Source organism: Myxine glutinosa, chromosome 1, assembly GCF_964187855.1.
Source record: "Myxine glutinosa chromosome 1, kmMyxGlut1.1, whole genome shotgun sequence".
In the NCBI taxonomy this organism is placed as follows: Eukaryota; Metazoa; Chordata; class Myxini; order Myxiniformes; family Myxinidae; genus Myxine; species Myxine glutinosa.
In genome coordinates this window covers 216,948,872-216,965,470 of record NC_136261.1, presented here as the reverse complement: position 1 = coordinate 216,965,470, position 16,599 = coordinate 216,948,872, and the positions used below count along the sequence as shown (strand labels likewise).

The 16,599-nt window shown below is 50.0% G+C and overlaps 1 protein-coding gene across 3 annotated transcripts in view; it reads right to left on the bottom strand.

The window, feature by feature from the left end:
* The window catches only part of HSPBAP1 (HSPB1 associated protein 1), a 48,929-nt gene that overhangs the window by 28,345 nt on the left and 3,985 nt on the right, over nt 1-16,599 (bottom strand). For all 3 annotated transcript variants that reach the window (XM_078783724.1, XM_068126500.2, XM_078783731.1), the window contains exons 3-7: nt 15,561-15,745; nt 15,055-15,191; nt 8,846-9,017; nt 5,972-6,055; nt 3,237-3,347 (exon numbers count right to left, since the gene is read on the bottom strand). In XM_078783724.1, the coding sequence (XP_078639850.1) occupies nt 3,237-3,347; nt 5,972-6,055; nt 8,846-9,017; nt 15,055-15,191; nt 15,561-15,745 (689 nt within the window). The remainder of the gene's footprint in view (nt 1-3,236; nt 3,348-5,971; nt 6,056-8,845; nt 9,018-15,054; nt 15,192-15,560; nt 15,746-16,599) is intronic.

The window sequence follows — 16,599 nt, the reverse complement described above, 5'->3', positions numbered from 1 at the left end:
TTGTATAGTGGCAAGAGTCCAAGCTGGAGGTGGTGGGGTGACCGTTTGGGCTGCTTTTCATGCAGGGGGCAAAACTGACCTGGTTGTTCTGAATGGAAACCTGAACCAGTTCAATTACAGGGCCATTCTGGAAGAAACATTGCTTCCATTTGCTTGTGCAGCCTTTCGAGGAAACTTTGTTTTCCAAGATGACAATGCACGGCCTCATCGTGCACGCATGATCCAACACTTTCTTGCTGACCGTGGTGTAGAGCATATGGAGTGGCCTGCCATGTCCCCGGAAATGAATCCGATAGAGAACTTGTGGGCAGAATTAACGCGTCAAATCGACCACTTGGACCAGCAGCCGACCTCTGTGCGTGAATTGCAGCAGGCTATTGTCACTGCATGGCAAGTGATTCCTGTCGAAACCTTGGCAAATCTCGTGAACAGCATGCCTCAACGTGTACGTGCTCTCCTGAATGCTCGTGGGGGTTACACGAAGTACTGAACTGTAATTTTACGGTCCGTAATCCCAGTCGTAATTTAACTTTTGTTTTTGTTAAAAAAAATTTTGGCTAATGTGCAAAATATAGAGATACTTCTGGAAAACGTACAGAAGTTTAACACAGTACTGTCCATGAATTGAGTTCGATATCAGTTTACATCACTTTCAAGGATCAATTTATTTGTTTCGAAATGTCAAATGTGGTTTTTGTTTCTTTTAAAGGTCACATTAACAAAATCTGGAATAATTTCAACATAATTCCAATGAACTTTTGGTTCTAAGACATCTTGAAAAGTAAGTTCACCCCCACAAAAAAAATATTCCATATTAAATGCCAAGTCTGTATATACAACAGAGTACAACACTGCAGGGGAAAGTTTACACGTTTTTAAACAAAACCGTGAAAACTATCTGGGAAATTCCCTGAAGTGATGGCAAGGAGGCTAAGGGGGATGAAGGATTCCAGAACGGGTTCAGAAGCAGGGACAGAAGAATAGGGGATTAACAGCCAGGTCAGCTGTGAACGAAGGATCAGGGAGGTGTATAAGCAATTGTGTTAGCACGGGAGGAGGGGCCTACTTTTTAAAATTCTTCGTTGATATATACACAAAGAATTAAGTTAAGCACCCCCCCCGTTTTTTTACAACCTCGCACATTACAAGTTTGTTGACGTCAAAACAGTGTAATATACCCATGATATTGCTATATTTTCTGGAGAAGTGATATTATGGTCACATAAAAACATAACAATCATGCTGTTTTCAATATTTTATTCTGCATAATTTAAGGTGAAATTTTTTGGGAATTTTAGGCATATTTTCACCTCAATTTAAGTATGGAGCTATAGGTCCATCACGGACAGTGTGGATGACGTTTATGTTTTCTAACGTACAGTCATTGTTCTGAGAAGACCTCTAGCGATCTTTGCGTCAATAACGTCAATAACGTCAATAACGTGTAATGTCAATAACGTGTAAGTGACGTCAATAACGTCAATAACGTCAATAACTAATGTCATACCAATCATTATTTGATCTCACATACCTTAGAATATATGCCAATGTATACATATACACAAAGAATATATATTAGGGGGTGCTTACCTTAATTCGTTGTGTAGGGGTGCTTAACTTAATTCTTTGTGTATATATATACATGTATATTTTTTGAAGGTTAGGTGAAAGTGGATCTGAGGAAGAAGAAGGAAGGTCGAGAGTATGGTGAAAACTAGAATTGGAAGGTATCAGCTGGAGAGGGTTGAGATATGAAGGAAGGAGAAATAATGGGTGGGGATAAACACGTGGTCGCGGTTGGGGCAGGGGAAGGGGGAGCCACGAGGAGAAAATGAAATTATTATTAAGATTATTATTTTTTGAGTTATTTTTGGTTTGAATAAAGACTTTAAACAAAGGGTAAGATGTTTGGGGGGAAGTATGGGGTGAAAATAAAGACAAAGAAAAAAGCAATACAGTGAGAGAATGAAAGTAAATAGACAACAAACGACTGCCGAGGAGACAGGGAAGCCTCAAGGGACCAGGCCTAAAACGCGGCACGAACAAAACGACTATTACACACAGGTATGCACGATTTACAACTGGGATCATACTAGAAACACACAGTAGACACATACACAGTAAAATAAACAGTACGGTTTTCACAAAAACAAAAACGGGGAAAATACGTAACTTTGATGACGTGTAGAGCTTGGAAGAACACTACGTCACCGGCAGAACGGGAAGCGGAACCTAACCGGAAGCAGAAACCAGCGTTTGTAAAGTTTTGTATTGATCGGATAAGGCTCGTTTTTCTATCCAATATGGCTGCCAGACCACATGATCACGATGGTCACGTCGTCATCATTTTTAAACCATATTATGCAACAATGGTGTTGGATTACATATTTAAAATTTCACATCGATAGGGTAAGCGGTTTCAGAGATATAATTATTTATTATTTTCCTTCAATCAAATATGGCTGCCACACCGTGTGACCAATTATGTTTTTGTGATCAACTTTTAATCGCCATCCCTAGTCAAAGACACATGTAAAGTTTCGAGTCAATCAATTTGTTGGTTTGGGAGAAGATGTTTTTTAATATTCTAGGTTAAATCCATTATTATGGCTGCCATACCATGTGACCTATGACGTCAAAATTATAAATAAATTTAAAAACATTCTGCATGGGTGTCACTCCTACCCTGAAAGTTTTGCCTCAATCGGACGTGGTTGCTGAGAAAAACGAGGTTTAGCCTGTACGGACGACAGACGTGCAGAAGGACAGACGAACAACCTGAAAACATAATGCCTCCAGCCACCTTCGGGGCAGAGGCATAAAAAGGCTCTTCTGGATAAACTGTTGCATAGGCTCCGCCTATTAGGCATGAGCTTAGCAGAGCTATAGCCCCCTACATCTCCATAGGATTGTACTGCAGCCAGTATGAGGAAGAAATGAAATACTCAATTTTATACACCAGTTGCTTCTCTGGAGTGGACCTACTAACAATATCTGGTTTTGCCCACAAATTAAGTAGTCGGTGGTTGTATGAATGGGTTTATTGAGATTCTCCGACTTGGACAAACATCGCGATGATACCATCACAAGGACATCATGACTGCAAACCCAGAAGGGCCTCTAGCAGTGCAAGAATGTCAAAGTCATATGCTGTTACCAAGCAGATGAAAGGCAAAGCCAACGACACCAGTTTCACCCAAGAGGCCCTTCTGAGTTAAGTAACAAGACAAGATTACCTCTGTGGGGTTCAGCCAGCAATCTGTGTTATCCTGATGGTCTTGAGACTTGAGCAAGCAAACCAGCGTCCTGGTGAGGGCCTCTTCCACTCGAGCCTCTTTGTCCGAGCTCTGCCAGTCAATATTAAGAGGCAATTATATTCAGTGTATATGTATGTATAGTTAGTTGGCACTTTAAAAAATGGTCCCAAGTCAAATGGAGCAGTTTGGAAAATAGGTCATGCAGAACAAGGACCTTAGGAGAGGTTAGTATACTTAAAAAAAAAAAAATCCCCAAAAAAAATCAAAGGCTCGTGGAGGAGATGCAACACATCAAGCACACATAGTTGCACAAATACACCAGAACAGGGCAGACAAGCACAGTCACTGAGCTTGGGGAAGCCACACAACTCCCTGGGAAGCTGTGCGTACCGAAGATGCCATCTTAGTGACATCACATTCCTCTTCACATTCAGCGAAGCAATTCATGATAAAGTTACCCCCATGTGATGCCAACCCATGAGGTGTATCTGCAGTCATTGAGCAGTTCAGCACAGTCACATCTGTTGCTAGATTGTTCTTGTTGACCAAAACGAAATCTCTTGTGTTGTGACAACTTATCAATGTTCAATTTATTGATTCCTTTTTGCTTCTTTTATTTAATTTGCCTATTCCAAAATTTCAAACTGCATTTTCATAATTAACTTTTTAAACCACCGATAATGACGATATTTTGTTTGGTCAACCTAATGACTGAAGGGTTGGGGTGGGGAGGTTGTGGTTACCTCCGCCACCAAAGGTGGAAAGAGGTTATGTTTTCACCCATCTGTTTGTCTGTTTGTTTGTCCGTTTGTTTGTGAACAAAATATCTCAAAAATTGTGGACTGATTCGGACGAAATTTGGCAGAGATGTCGGGTATGTGAAAAGGACGAAATGATTACATTTTGGTGAAGATCTGGATTCGGATTCGGATACTATAATTTTTTAAGTGATTCTTCACCATTGGGAGATAGGGCCAAAAACTATACATAGCGGGATATCTCAAAAAGTTGTGGACGGATTTGGACGAAACTTGTTCAAAAGGTTGGGTGTCTGTCAAGGACGATTCGATTCGATTTTGGTGAAGATCTGAATATGGATTCGGATATGAGAATTATTTAATTTTTTAAGTGATTCTTCACCATTGGGAGATAGGGCCAAAAACTATACATAGCGGGATATCTCAAAAAGTTGTGGACGGATTTGGACGAAACTTGTTCAAAAGGTTGGGTGTCTGTCAAGGACGATTCGATTCGATTTTGGTGAAGATCTGAATATGGATTCGGATATGAGAATTATTTAATTATTTAAGTGATTCTTCACCATTGGGAAGAAAGAATAAATAGAATGATCGTTTTAAGGCCATTTTCCCCGCGAGAGCGGGGGTTAGCCTTGCGGGCCCCATGACAATCATGGTTCCCTGTTTGAGGCAATGTTTATATGGCCGGATGCCCTTCCTGACGCCAACCCTTGGTCGCCTCTCACGATGCGCAGGGATACGGTGTACCTATTCCAAACTGGGGTACACACCGTGATCATTCATCCCAGCAAGCTGGTACTCAATTTGCCGACCTCGGAAGGATGACAGGCTGAGTCAACCCCCCTGGCGTTAATTCAGCGATCGACCGGGATTCGAACCCAGGATCCTAGGATCCAAAGCCGGCACCCTAACCGCTAAGCCAACACCAGGCTTTGGGAGATAGGGCCAAAAACGATACATAGCAGGATATCTCAAAAGGTTATGGATGGATTTGGACAAAACTTGGTGGACATGTTGTGTATTTGACAAGGAAGAATCGATTCAATTTTGGTGAAGATCCGGATCCGGATCCAGCTAGTAGAATTTTTAAAGTGATTCTTCACGATTGAGTGATATGTCCAACCAGGCGGAGGTTTGCTCTCTACTGAGTGCCGTTCTAGTTCATTTCTGCTTCACGGGTTGTGTTCCTGGTTCTGAAGTGCCTGCTCGAGGGTAGATTTGGGGTCTGTGTTCCCACAAGCAAGATAGACCCAGGTGTAGCACCTCGAGAGGCTGCCTCAACATCTGGCACAAACTCAGATCCCCTTGTCTGCCTGTTCGGGACTGGAGCCTCCGCACTGAGCACGGGATTCGAATAGACCTTTGTGAGGCCACTAGTTTGCACTGTTGGTCGTGCCATCTGGAATGCACCTTGTTTGTCTGCAAAGTTTCCTGAAGCCCCTCACCTCTTTACTTTACTGTAGGGCAATCATCTGCAGCATCACCCCTTCCCATCCTACATTTTTTTCTCTTTGTTTGCCTTTTTTTTGTTTGCCTTTTCTCTTTGTTTGCTCTTGCAAAGGGGCCTACGGTTTTTGGCCTCGACCCTTCCACGATGGTGTTAATAAACCTCCCCTGAGAAAAAGAAATAGTCATGACATTCTCAGGTCCGACAGAATTCCGCAGAGGTGCTACACATGTCTCACCTCTAGGGGGAGCAGGGGATGGAGAGGCAAAATAAGTCCTTAGCAGCCCTGAGAGAATGGTTTTCACAAAAAATGTCCCACCTGTCAATACCGCATCACCTGGTGATGCAATGCCCTGTTTGTGAAGCACTAATGTGAGTTTATAATTGGGTCGGAATTGCAACCCAGATGAGAGAGGTCATAGGTAAGTGCGGCTTCCTCGGCAACATCTTATTGAAATCAAACAAAGACAAACACCCCCAAATTCACTCATTACATTGAATTAGCTTACCAACTCAATCCAGGAGTTGCTGCTCACATTAATGGGATCCAGGCACTCTACATCATGCCACCACTTTGGAGGTACAAAAAGAACCTGCCAGAAACAAAAGAAGAAAAAAATACAAATGTTTAATCAGTGATGACGTTCTCTGAGTAGTGGAAATATTCCAAAGCTGCTACTCGAGCAATGACTAGAGCCTCATCGCTCGGATTTCCGAGCTCGGATTTCTCTGATTTGGCTCGGATTTCCTGCAGCCGACTCCATTCCAAATATTTTAACATGTAGCGAGTGGCAGAATGTGTGGTACATCATAAATGCTCGAGCAATCACGATGAAATGTTGCAGCTTCCATTAGAAGAGAATAGAGAATGCACACTTTTAGAGCAGTTAAAATGCATTCTCTCCATGCATATTTGCATACATACTACCTGTTGGAACTTCACATTGATTAAAAATAATTCCTTCCAAGAATTCCAATGCGATGAAACATTACTTTGGATGCGATGTCACAATCATAACTAGAACAGCACACTGTAGAGCGCGTACCTCCGACAGGCTGAATAGTTTACATTTTGCATCACTAGTACACCCACTCCCTATGGGAGCGGCAGGAAGGGTCATGCTATTATCCTTTCTGGGGTATATAGATTACAGTAGATCGAGGCTCGGGTCGGTTAGTTTGTGAGGGACGTCGTAAGCAATATAATGACTCAAGAACGTCGGGTTTCCTCCCCTTTTAGTTTCCTCCCCCTACATGGATGAGTGATCGATCGGTTGGACAGAGCTCGTTTTAATGTCCCCCGTTTCAGACCTTGGCCAACATATCTATGTGCATATCTATCTATGTGTAAATATATATGTGAACATATCAAGAGAACATATCTAGGTGCTACAAAATATATGAAGCACGAGTATACAAACAAAAAGGATAAACATTTTTGACATTTTTTTGACATGACATTTTTGACATTCCAACTTCTTTTCTGGAAGTCCTTGCAGTGTCCATATGTTTTATACCTCTCCCACCTCCCCCCAAGCCCTCTGCCTCCCACAGTTCTCTCGATGTCCCTGCTCTCAAATGTTGTTTGTGTCCTTCCCCCTCTCTCCTCATCTTGTCTACCGCTCCCCTTATTTTGTGTTTGTGTCGGTTTGACTTTTTGTGTGATTAATGTTAGCTCTTTCATGAGCCTCGATCTTGTATCCAAAAAAAAAAAAAAAAAAAAAAAAAACATGCAAATGTATTACTTTAGTCTATAAAATGAACCTTTGCTCACATAATTTTTCCCTTCAACACAATTCCCCCAAAATGACAAAATGACAATATGACAGACCCAACCGATACTACTGAAACACACAAATTAACTTTACAACAGTTCTGGAGTGTTTCGCCCGATTTTGAAAATTCAAATTGCTCGTTAGTCAATAAAATAAATGTAATCATTGAAGTACAATCATCTTGTCTTTGTGAGACATTCATTTGAAGCAAGCTTTGATGTGGAATTTTGAATTTTATCTTGCAAGAGGCTTCCCATCTCTTAACCTACTTAATATTGTTACGGATTCGTCACTTCCGTTGGGGTGGTTTGCATCCGCTGTAAATATTTCTGATTCCATGTATTATTATTGTTGTCATTTAAAGGGAATAGATATTTCTATTTTCAAAAGTTAAAAGTTAATGTTAAAAGAAACAGGAAACCGGACCGAGAACCGGAAGACGAAGAGGAAGAGAGAGGAAAAAAAGGGCGAAGTGAGTGAAGTCGGACAAGAAGCGAGTCGTTTCAAGGTCCGAGGTGAACTTTGTCGAACGAAAGTCGCTAGTGAACTTTCGGGGTTCCTGGGAAAGGAATTCCTGCGACAGAGTTGTTGCCGCTGTGACTGATCCACCTGCGTGTCAGGTTTGGCGTTGGATTCAGAGGAATCATCGTTGTGTCGTTTCAACCCGAGTACGGGCCGTCGGCCATTTTGACTCGCGCGCTTAGCGCGTCGAGCAAACTTTCCTTGCTTCGCGTCAGCCGTTTTCACCATTCAGACGTCTATCTGGGATGTGTGTGTAACGTGGATTTTGAAGGCAAACCTGAGGTTTGCCGATTTGGAGCTGTAAAACAATCATACCAGAGGGTGTGATTTCCCAGTCGCCTTGAGTGCGCCTTTTCGCAGCTTCTGGCCGCGTGACCCTTTTCGCCGCTTTGGCAGCGTGCGCCTTTGTCCAGTTTTGGCGGCGTGATTGGGCCCGCCACCTGAACGGGATTCGGGTTTCGATTCAACATCATTCTGACGATCGCGGGAGGGGATCCACTCTGAGCTCGAAGACGGGAATTTACAGACATTGGGGAATGTTCTTTTTCACTCACTTGGAGCACAGTGAGTTACTTTATACTAGCTGATGGTACCATCATAAGATATACATTGATTGTACTTTTGATTGCTATTATTATTGTTGTACTGTTATTCTTGTGTGATTTTTAATACAATATTTGTTTGTTGGTAACAATTGGTGTGGTTTCACCATTGATTTTTGACATACAGAATAACACATTTTTCTGCCGTGACTCCTCTTGGGGCTCGGAGGTACACCGTGACCAGGGGGTCGGGGAGGAGCACGTAACAATATGAACTTTCAATTTTGGTTGTACGCCATTCCCACACAAAACACAAAGCTACATATCAACCAGTGATACGAATGGGTTACGCATTCTCATCTCATTCGTCTTCCCTGGGCTATAACAGCGCTGTTTACTAGCATCTCAAAGCATCCTCCATCCATATTGATGATATGTGGTAGTTGAAGTTCCCACACATATTGGTTCACATGCGAACCAAATGTGATCACCAGCCAAATCGATCATTTTCACTCAATACTCGTACCTCGAATCATGGTCATACCTCGCCTGGGTTCAGGGTGACGACATGAGGGTGTGCTGCACAGAAGCATGGGAAGCCAGCAAGGTCTGGCTGAGTAACATCAACTCGGCTGAACACACTAGACTCCTCATAAGGCAAGCGCGTGGGGTACAAGAACTGTGCATCTTCGGGTGGGAAGAGCGTCCAGCGTTTCCTGCAAAGTTGTCAACCACAGAAAAGAACGTGAAACCTTACAGCTACCTTGAGCACAGCATCATAGTTTTCACCAAATTAAGGAATGCCCCTACTGCAGATGATGAAATTATAAATCCCACTATTACAGTTTATTTTCCACTGTGTGACATCAGTGCTACAAAAACAAGACCAAAAGTCTAACAGCAGTGTAGCCGGGCTTGAAAAATATAATAAACCACAAACACATATTATTAGCTTTTCAAACAGTCGTCAATGCTGCTTATAACATTAAACAAAGAAATTTGGAGGAATCTCGATATCCATGAGGTAAGTTTTACTTACAGAAGTGAGTGAAGATCTACTGTAATCTAGATTATACCCCACAAGGGTTGGAGGTGTGCTCATTTACCAAGCAGCTAGCTAGCGCTTGCCAAGCCAGCCGTTCCTTACCGTTTTGAATGGAGTGCTTGCTCGAATGCTTAAGGTGGGTTTTCATGGGACACGCGAACGGTTCGCGAAGGATGCGAATGTCGAAAAAATGGCAAAGTCCAACATTCGTATTTTCGGCTCCAAAAGTTCGCCAAACATGCACGGGGGTTCGGAAGCGTCGTCAATTGTTCGCAGGAGTCGTTTTTTGTTCGGCGGGAATTTCAAAAAAGTTTTTGGAATTTCAAAAGTCGGGCCACTGGCGGGAATTTCAAAAAAACCCTGGACATCGGCGGTACTCCCGACCGTGTTTCGGTAGACCGCCTCAAGCCGGCCCACCTCGACGTGGACCATCCACCGCCAGTGGCCCGACCCCCACGTCGGGGCCGCCCCCCTGCGGGCGGACCCCCGGCACCGCCCAGCCCCGCCGCCCCCCGGTCCTGCACCCATCCCAGGGGCAGCCAGGGGCATCCCACCTGGCATCCCTGCACCCCGGACGCCGCCGATCGCCAGGGGGCGCTTCGGCCGGGTCATTCGTCTGCCCCGCAAACTGGCCCTCCAGGTGCGCGGGAATTCTGGGGGGGCGCGTGTGGCGGACATAAAAGCCCACTGGCGTGGTGACATCATTCCGCGCACCAAGTGGGCGAGGGCCACGCCCGAGGGGTAGGCGTGGCCTGAGGATATACACGGGGCGCGCAGCCCAGAGCGGGCTAGTGTTACAGTGAGCTCCTGAAATAAAGACGCTTATAAGTTACCGCTTGTCCGCTTCCTCCTTGCTCGCAAGCAGCGCGCGTAACGCCGCGCTTTACTGGTGACCCCCTCGACGTTGGATCTGCCGGAGCGATCCTTCCACACGCGACGCCATTGCCATGGCCAACTTCATCAAACTTCCCGAATTTTGGGAGGCTAAGGCCGAAGTCTGGTTCGTCCAGGCCGAAGCCCAATTTCAGCTTCGGCGCCTCACCGGCGATGACACGCGCTATTGCCACGTCGTCGCCTCCCTCGGGCCCGGCACGGCCGCTCGAGTTGTGTCCGTCCTTCGCCACCCACCGGACGGCCACAAGTACGAGGCACTCAAGCGGCTACTCCTAGCCACGTTCGGCCTCACGGACGACGCACGGGCCGACCGCCTCCTGGATCTCCCCGAGCTCGGTGACACGCGCCCGTCGGTCCGAATGGACCATATGCTGTCACTGTTGGGCGACGAAGCCCCCGGTTCTCTATTCCGGGCGCTTTTCCGTCGCCAACTTCCAGCGCAGGTTCGCCTCGCGTTGGCCGGGACCGGGCTAACGGAACCCCGAGCATTGGCAGCCGAGGCGGACAAGTACTTCGCCGCTTCGGACACGCGGGCGAGAGTCGGCGTGGCCGTCACGGCCCTCGTGGCTGATGCTGCTGATGCTGCTGATCCACAGCATCAGCTTTTACAGCATACGCAGCATGCTGATACGCACCTCGTGACCGCCGCCACGCCCCGCCCACCGCCGCGGCGAAAACCGCCACCGTGGGGAAACCCGCTAACTCCACCGGCCTGGCGGAGCCAGCCGCGCTCCTCCAGCTCCACCACCTGGTGCTGGTTCCACGCCAAGTTTGGCCACGAAGCTCGGCAGTGTCATCCGCCATGTTCCTTCAACAGGTCGGGAAACGCCCGGGCCGGCGCTCAATAGTGGCGATGAGCGCCGGCCGTTCGAGCAGCCTGCTGTTCATAACGGACACCTTCTCCGGGCGCCGTTACCTGTGCGACACGGGAGCGCAGGTGAGTGTCGTTCCCGCCGGCACGTCAGACAAGCATGCCGCGGGTGGGGGCCCCACGCTGCTTGCCGCGAACGGGACGCCCATCCGTACGTACGGAAAACGCTGCCTCTCTCTGCGGTTCGGAGGGCAGGTTTTCCGATGGACGTTCGTCACCGCCGACGTGCCCATGGCACTGCTTGGCGCGGACTTCCTGTGCGCTAATGGGCTCCTGGTCAAGCGCAGACGTCTTGTCCAGGCCGAGACGTTCAGCTCGCTCGCTTGTGCGTTGCCCAGCTCGTCGAGCAGCTTGCCAAGCGGCTTGCCGAACGGTTCGGTTCCGGCCACGTTGGTCTGTACGCTTCCGGCAGCGGACGCATTCACCCGCCTCCTCGCCGGCTTCCCGGCCCTCACGCGGCCCACCTTCGCGGCGGGGGCCGTCAAGCACGGGGTGGCCCATCACATCCCCACCGTCGGGCCACCGGTCTACGCCCGGGCACGCCGCCTCGAGCCGACGAAGCTGGCGGTGGCAAAAGCGGCTTTCGCTACCCTGGAGCGACCCGGCATCGTTCGGCGCTCAGAGAGCGCTTGGGCGTCGCCGCTGCACATCGTGCCGAAGCCCGGCGGGGGATGGCGACCGTGCGGGGACTATCGCCGTCTCAATGACGCCACGACTCCCGACCGCTACCCCGTCCCCCACATTCAGGATTTTTCCGCCCGTTTGGCAGGCATGTCCTTCTTCTCGAAGGTGGACCTCATACGCGGCTACCATCAGGTCCCCGTCAGGCCGGAGGACGTCCCGAAGACGGCGGTCATCACGCCATTCGGACTCTTCGAGTTCCTGCGCATGCCCTTCGGTCTGAAGAATGCGGCTCAGGCGTTCCAGCGACTGATGGACAGCGTCCTGCGCGACTTGGATTTTGTCTACGTCTACCTGGACGATATCCTCGTCGCCAGCGCGTCCCGCGAAGAGCACCTACGCCACCTCCGCACGCTCTTCGAACGCCTGGGCCAGCATGGCCTGATTGTGAACCCCGCAAAGTGCCGGTTCGGCGCCGCCATAATCGATTTTCTGGGGCACCGTGTCACCAGGCACGGAGCCGTCCCCCTGCCGGCCAAGGTGGAGGCCTGTGAAGGGGTTTCCGCGCCCCCGCACGATCAGAGGGCTGCAGGAGTTCCTGGGCATGGTGAACTTTTACCATCGGTTCCTGCCCCGTATCGCCCAGCTCCTGCGCCCCCTGCACGAAGCTCTCCGAGGTAAGCCGGGCAAAGGCGACGTTACCTGGACCGAGCAGATGGACACGGCGTTCACGGGCGCGAAGCTCGCCTTGGCTAACGCCACCATGCTCGCGCACCCGGCGCCCGATGCACCAATCGCCCTGACCACCGATGCCTCGGACTACGCGGTGGGCGCGGTGCACGAGCAATGGGTGCGTGGAGCTTGGCAACCGCTGGCGTTCTTTAGCCGGCAGCTTCGCCAGCCCGAATGCCGTTACAGTACCTTCGACCGCGAGTTGCTCGGGCTTCACTTGGCGGTCAGGCACTTCCGCCATCTGCTCGAGGGCCGTGCGTTCACGGCCTTCGTCGACCACAAGCCGCTGATCTTCGCGATGGGCAAGGTCACCGAGCCGTGGTCGGCCCGGCAGCAGCGTCACCTCTCGGCCGTGTCCGAGTACACGACGGACATCCAGCACGTCGCGGGGAAGGACAACCCGGTGGTGGATTGCCTTTCCCGGGCCGTCGCCCACGCAGTCCACCTCGGCATCGACTATGCCCGGATGGCAGCGGACCAGGCCGCTGACCCCGACGTCCAGGCCTTGCGGACCGGCGTCACGGGCCTCCGCGTCACCGAGGTGCCGTTCGACGGCGCGGGCGCGGCCCTCTTGTGCGACGTCTCCCTCGGGCGTCCTCGCCCCATCGTGCCCGCGGGCTGGCAGCGCCAGGTGTTTGACGCCATCCACGGCCTGTCCCACCCGGGCGCGAGGGCCTCCCAAAGGCTGATCGCCGACAAGTTCGTCTGGCATGGCCTCCGGAAGGCCGTCCGCGGCTGGGCCAGGACGTGCCTCGCGTGCCAGCGCGCCAAGGTGCACCGGCACACCCAGGCCCCGTTGGCCCCGTTCACGGTGCCGGAACGCCGGTTTGACCACGTCCACATGGACCTGGTGGGACCTCTGCCCCCCTCGCGGGGTTTCACCCACGTCCTCACCATGGAGGACCGCACCACCCGGTGGCCGGAGGCCGTGCCCTTGGCGTCGACAATGGCGGCCGATGTCGCGCAGGCTTTCATCGCCACCTGGGTCGCCCGGTTCGGCGCCCCCTCAGACATCTCGTCCGACCGCGGCCCACAGTTCACCTCGGAGCTCTGGGGGGCGGTCGCGCAGGGGCTCGGGGTCCGGCTGCACCGAACCACGGCCTACCACCCCCAGGCTAACGACCTGTGTGAGCGATTTCACCGCTCATTGAAGGCCGCGCTCCGGGCCACCCTCCACGACGGTGGCTGGGTCGACAGGCTCCCCTGGGTCCTGCTGGGCCTCCGGACGGCGCCCAAGGAGGACCTGCGCGCATCCGCGGCGGAGTTGGTCTTCGGGCAACCGCTGCGGGTGCCGGGCGAGTTCCTCCCCGACTCCACGGCACCATGGTCCGCGGCACAGCAGCGCTCCGCTCTGCAAGAGACCGCCCAGAGGTTCGCGCCGGTGCCAATGGCATGCCACGGGCACCCACCGACGCACGTCGCCCCGGAGCTTCGCACGGCGGAGTACGTCTTCGTCCGCCACGATGCCCACCGGACACCACTGCGGCCCCCGTACGACGGGCCTTTCCGCGTGCTGGAGACCGGGTCGAAGCACTTCACCCTGGACATCGGCGGTACTCCCGACCGTGTTTCGGTAGACCGCCTCAAGCCGGCCCACCTCGACGTGGACCATCCACCGCCAGTGGCCCGACCCCCACGTCGGGGCCGCCCCCCTGCGGGCGGACCCCCGGCACCGCCCAGCCCCGCCGCCCCCCGGTCCTGCACCCATCCCAGGGGCAGCCAGGGGCATCCCACCTGGCATCCCTGCACCCCGGACGCCGCCGATCGCCAGGGGGCGCTTCGGCCGGGTCATTCGTCTGCCCCGCAAACTGGCCCTCCAGGTGCGCGGGAATTCTGGGGGGGCGCGTGTGGCGGACATAAAAGCCCACTGGCGTGGTGACATCATTCCGCGCACCAAGTGGGCGAGGGCCACGCCCGAGGGGTAGGCGTGGCCTGAGGATATACACGGGGCGCGCAGCCCAGAGCGGGCTCGTGTTACAGTGAGCTCCTGAAATAAAGACGCTTATAAGTTACCGCTTGTCCGCTTCCTCCTTGCTCGCAAGCAGCGCGCGTAACGCCGCGCTTTAATATGTTTTTTAAGAGATGGAAGGATGGCCGAGAGGTACGCACACTCGCCTCTGAGCCATCTAGCCTGGGTTTGACCCAGCTATAAACTTTCATCCCAGTGTTTCACAGGCAGGATGATTCATCAATGTGTGTGCTGTCCCTAGAATGGAGGTTAAGCGGTCGTCACATCTACCGGCATTAGTTGGTGGATGTTCATGATGTCCTTCGCGAAGAGTATACGAGCAATCATCAGCACCCTGAACAAATTACAAATTCTCACACTAACCAGCAGAGGGCGCTGCATCAGCGGCACAGCCATGAGCTCAGCCAATGATGCTACCCTGCAGCCTTGTGCTACTTATGGACGAAGAAGAAGTACGTTTTAAAAAAGGTAATTTATTTGAACATGCCAATTTGGATAACCTGGCAATCATTCCCGTTGCTGGTGGACATCCAGTGTCCAGGTACTCCACCATGCAACAAAACAAAGTAATGAAACAAGGACAAAGTAACATTTGGCCTTTTAAAGTTTTAAAGGACACACCTGCCCTGTATTTGCAGCACCAGGTTACAGCCGTAGGTATCCTGATGACAGGGTGTACCAGCACCATCACTGCCAATCCACAGTGTGCTCTGTCTCCCATCCCGGCCAAAATATCCAAAGTCCGACCACATGAGTCCCTGGTAAACAAAATCAAACACCGAGGTCTTGTTCAAGGGAAAGGTCAATTTACATTTTCATTGCAAACCGAAACAGCTCACGAGAAAAAGATTCAGGACAAACTACAAAATGTATTGGTAACATTCACTTGGTTTCCATTAAACTGTACCTTATTTCCCATAAAGTTACCATATCTCAACACCTTGTAGGTAACTAGTTTAACAAACTACCAGGAGTTACACATCACCTTCAACCAAGTACCAAAAAACCTACCATGCAGTCATACCTTCTGCAAAGGGGACACCTAACAAAGGTACCGGACATCTACATCCAATAATATTTTTAAAATTAATTTTATTGAATATCACTACATGGCACTTTTATAATACCTGTAGAAATTGGTGATTGCCCGCAAACAGCACCGCAAGGTACTTGTAGTCTGCATAGGCCCAAGTGTCAGCTGGATCGAAGTCAAGGAATGGACCAACTGCCTCTCCGTGGTCACCAGCACACCATTGGGCAAATTGGTGCAGTGTGGCAAGGATATAACGGCAGTCAGTTTCAAACTGAGGGGCTGCAGCAGTCAGAGACAAGGTTGATAAAAAGTAGGAAAACCTCATCAAACAGCTGGAGTTTGAAAAAACGGTGAACATTTAAAAAATATTTGTCTTTTTATTTTTATGAAAGGACATTTCAAAGAAAAGACATTTCGCCAGCGATGGCCACCAAAATGATATGGCCACCATCTTGCTTTCTGGTGGGCCTAACACAGGCCTGTAAAGCTTCTGCTGATTATTATACACTGCCCGGGTTTGTTCCATCAGATTTCCATTGGCTTTGTTCGGGTCGAGGGTTATTAACGATGAGAGACATTAGCGTGGAAGGAAAAGACGTTCGAAGCATTTGTAATCTGAATCAATGCTTTAAATCCAACCCGACCAAACACGCTAGTCTCACTTCTGGTTTCACCCGGTTGTGGAAAACCCTTGTTCAACCTCAGCTCGAGCATATTGACACATCATAACATGAAAGGCAAAATGATCCCGCTACAGGACCCAGAAAAATCTAATCATATGTCGAATAATAAATAGTAAGGTTTAATTAAGTCCACCAGAACGCATGGTGAGGTGAGTTAATTATTTAATAGTGCATTAAATGCGTGTTTCCCAATAGCGCTGTTTTTGGTGATGCGCTTTCATTGCAGTGTGTGGTACAACATGGTAGGTTGTGCAGCAGCTACATTGGTAACATCTCCATTCTTTGCGAACTCCCACCATCTACACTAACCTCAATCCTTCAATACCAACCCCCAATCCGTCTACACCCATCTCCAATCCCTCTACACACACCTCCAAAAAAACAAACGGACACATAAGACATAATAAAGGGAGCAGGAGACAAGATGGGGAGAGAGGGGGAAGCACACAA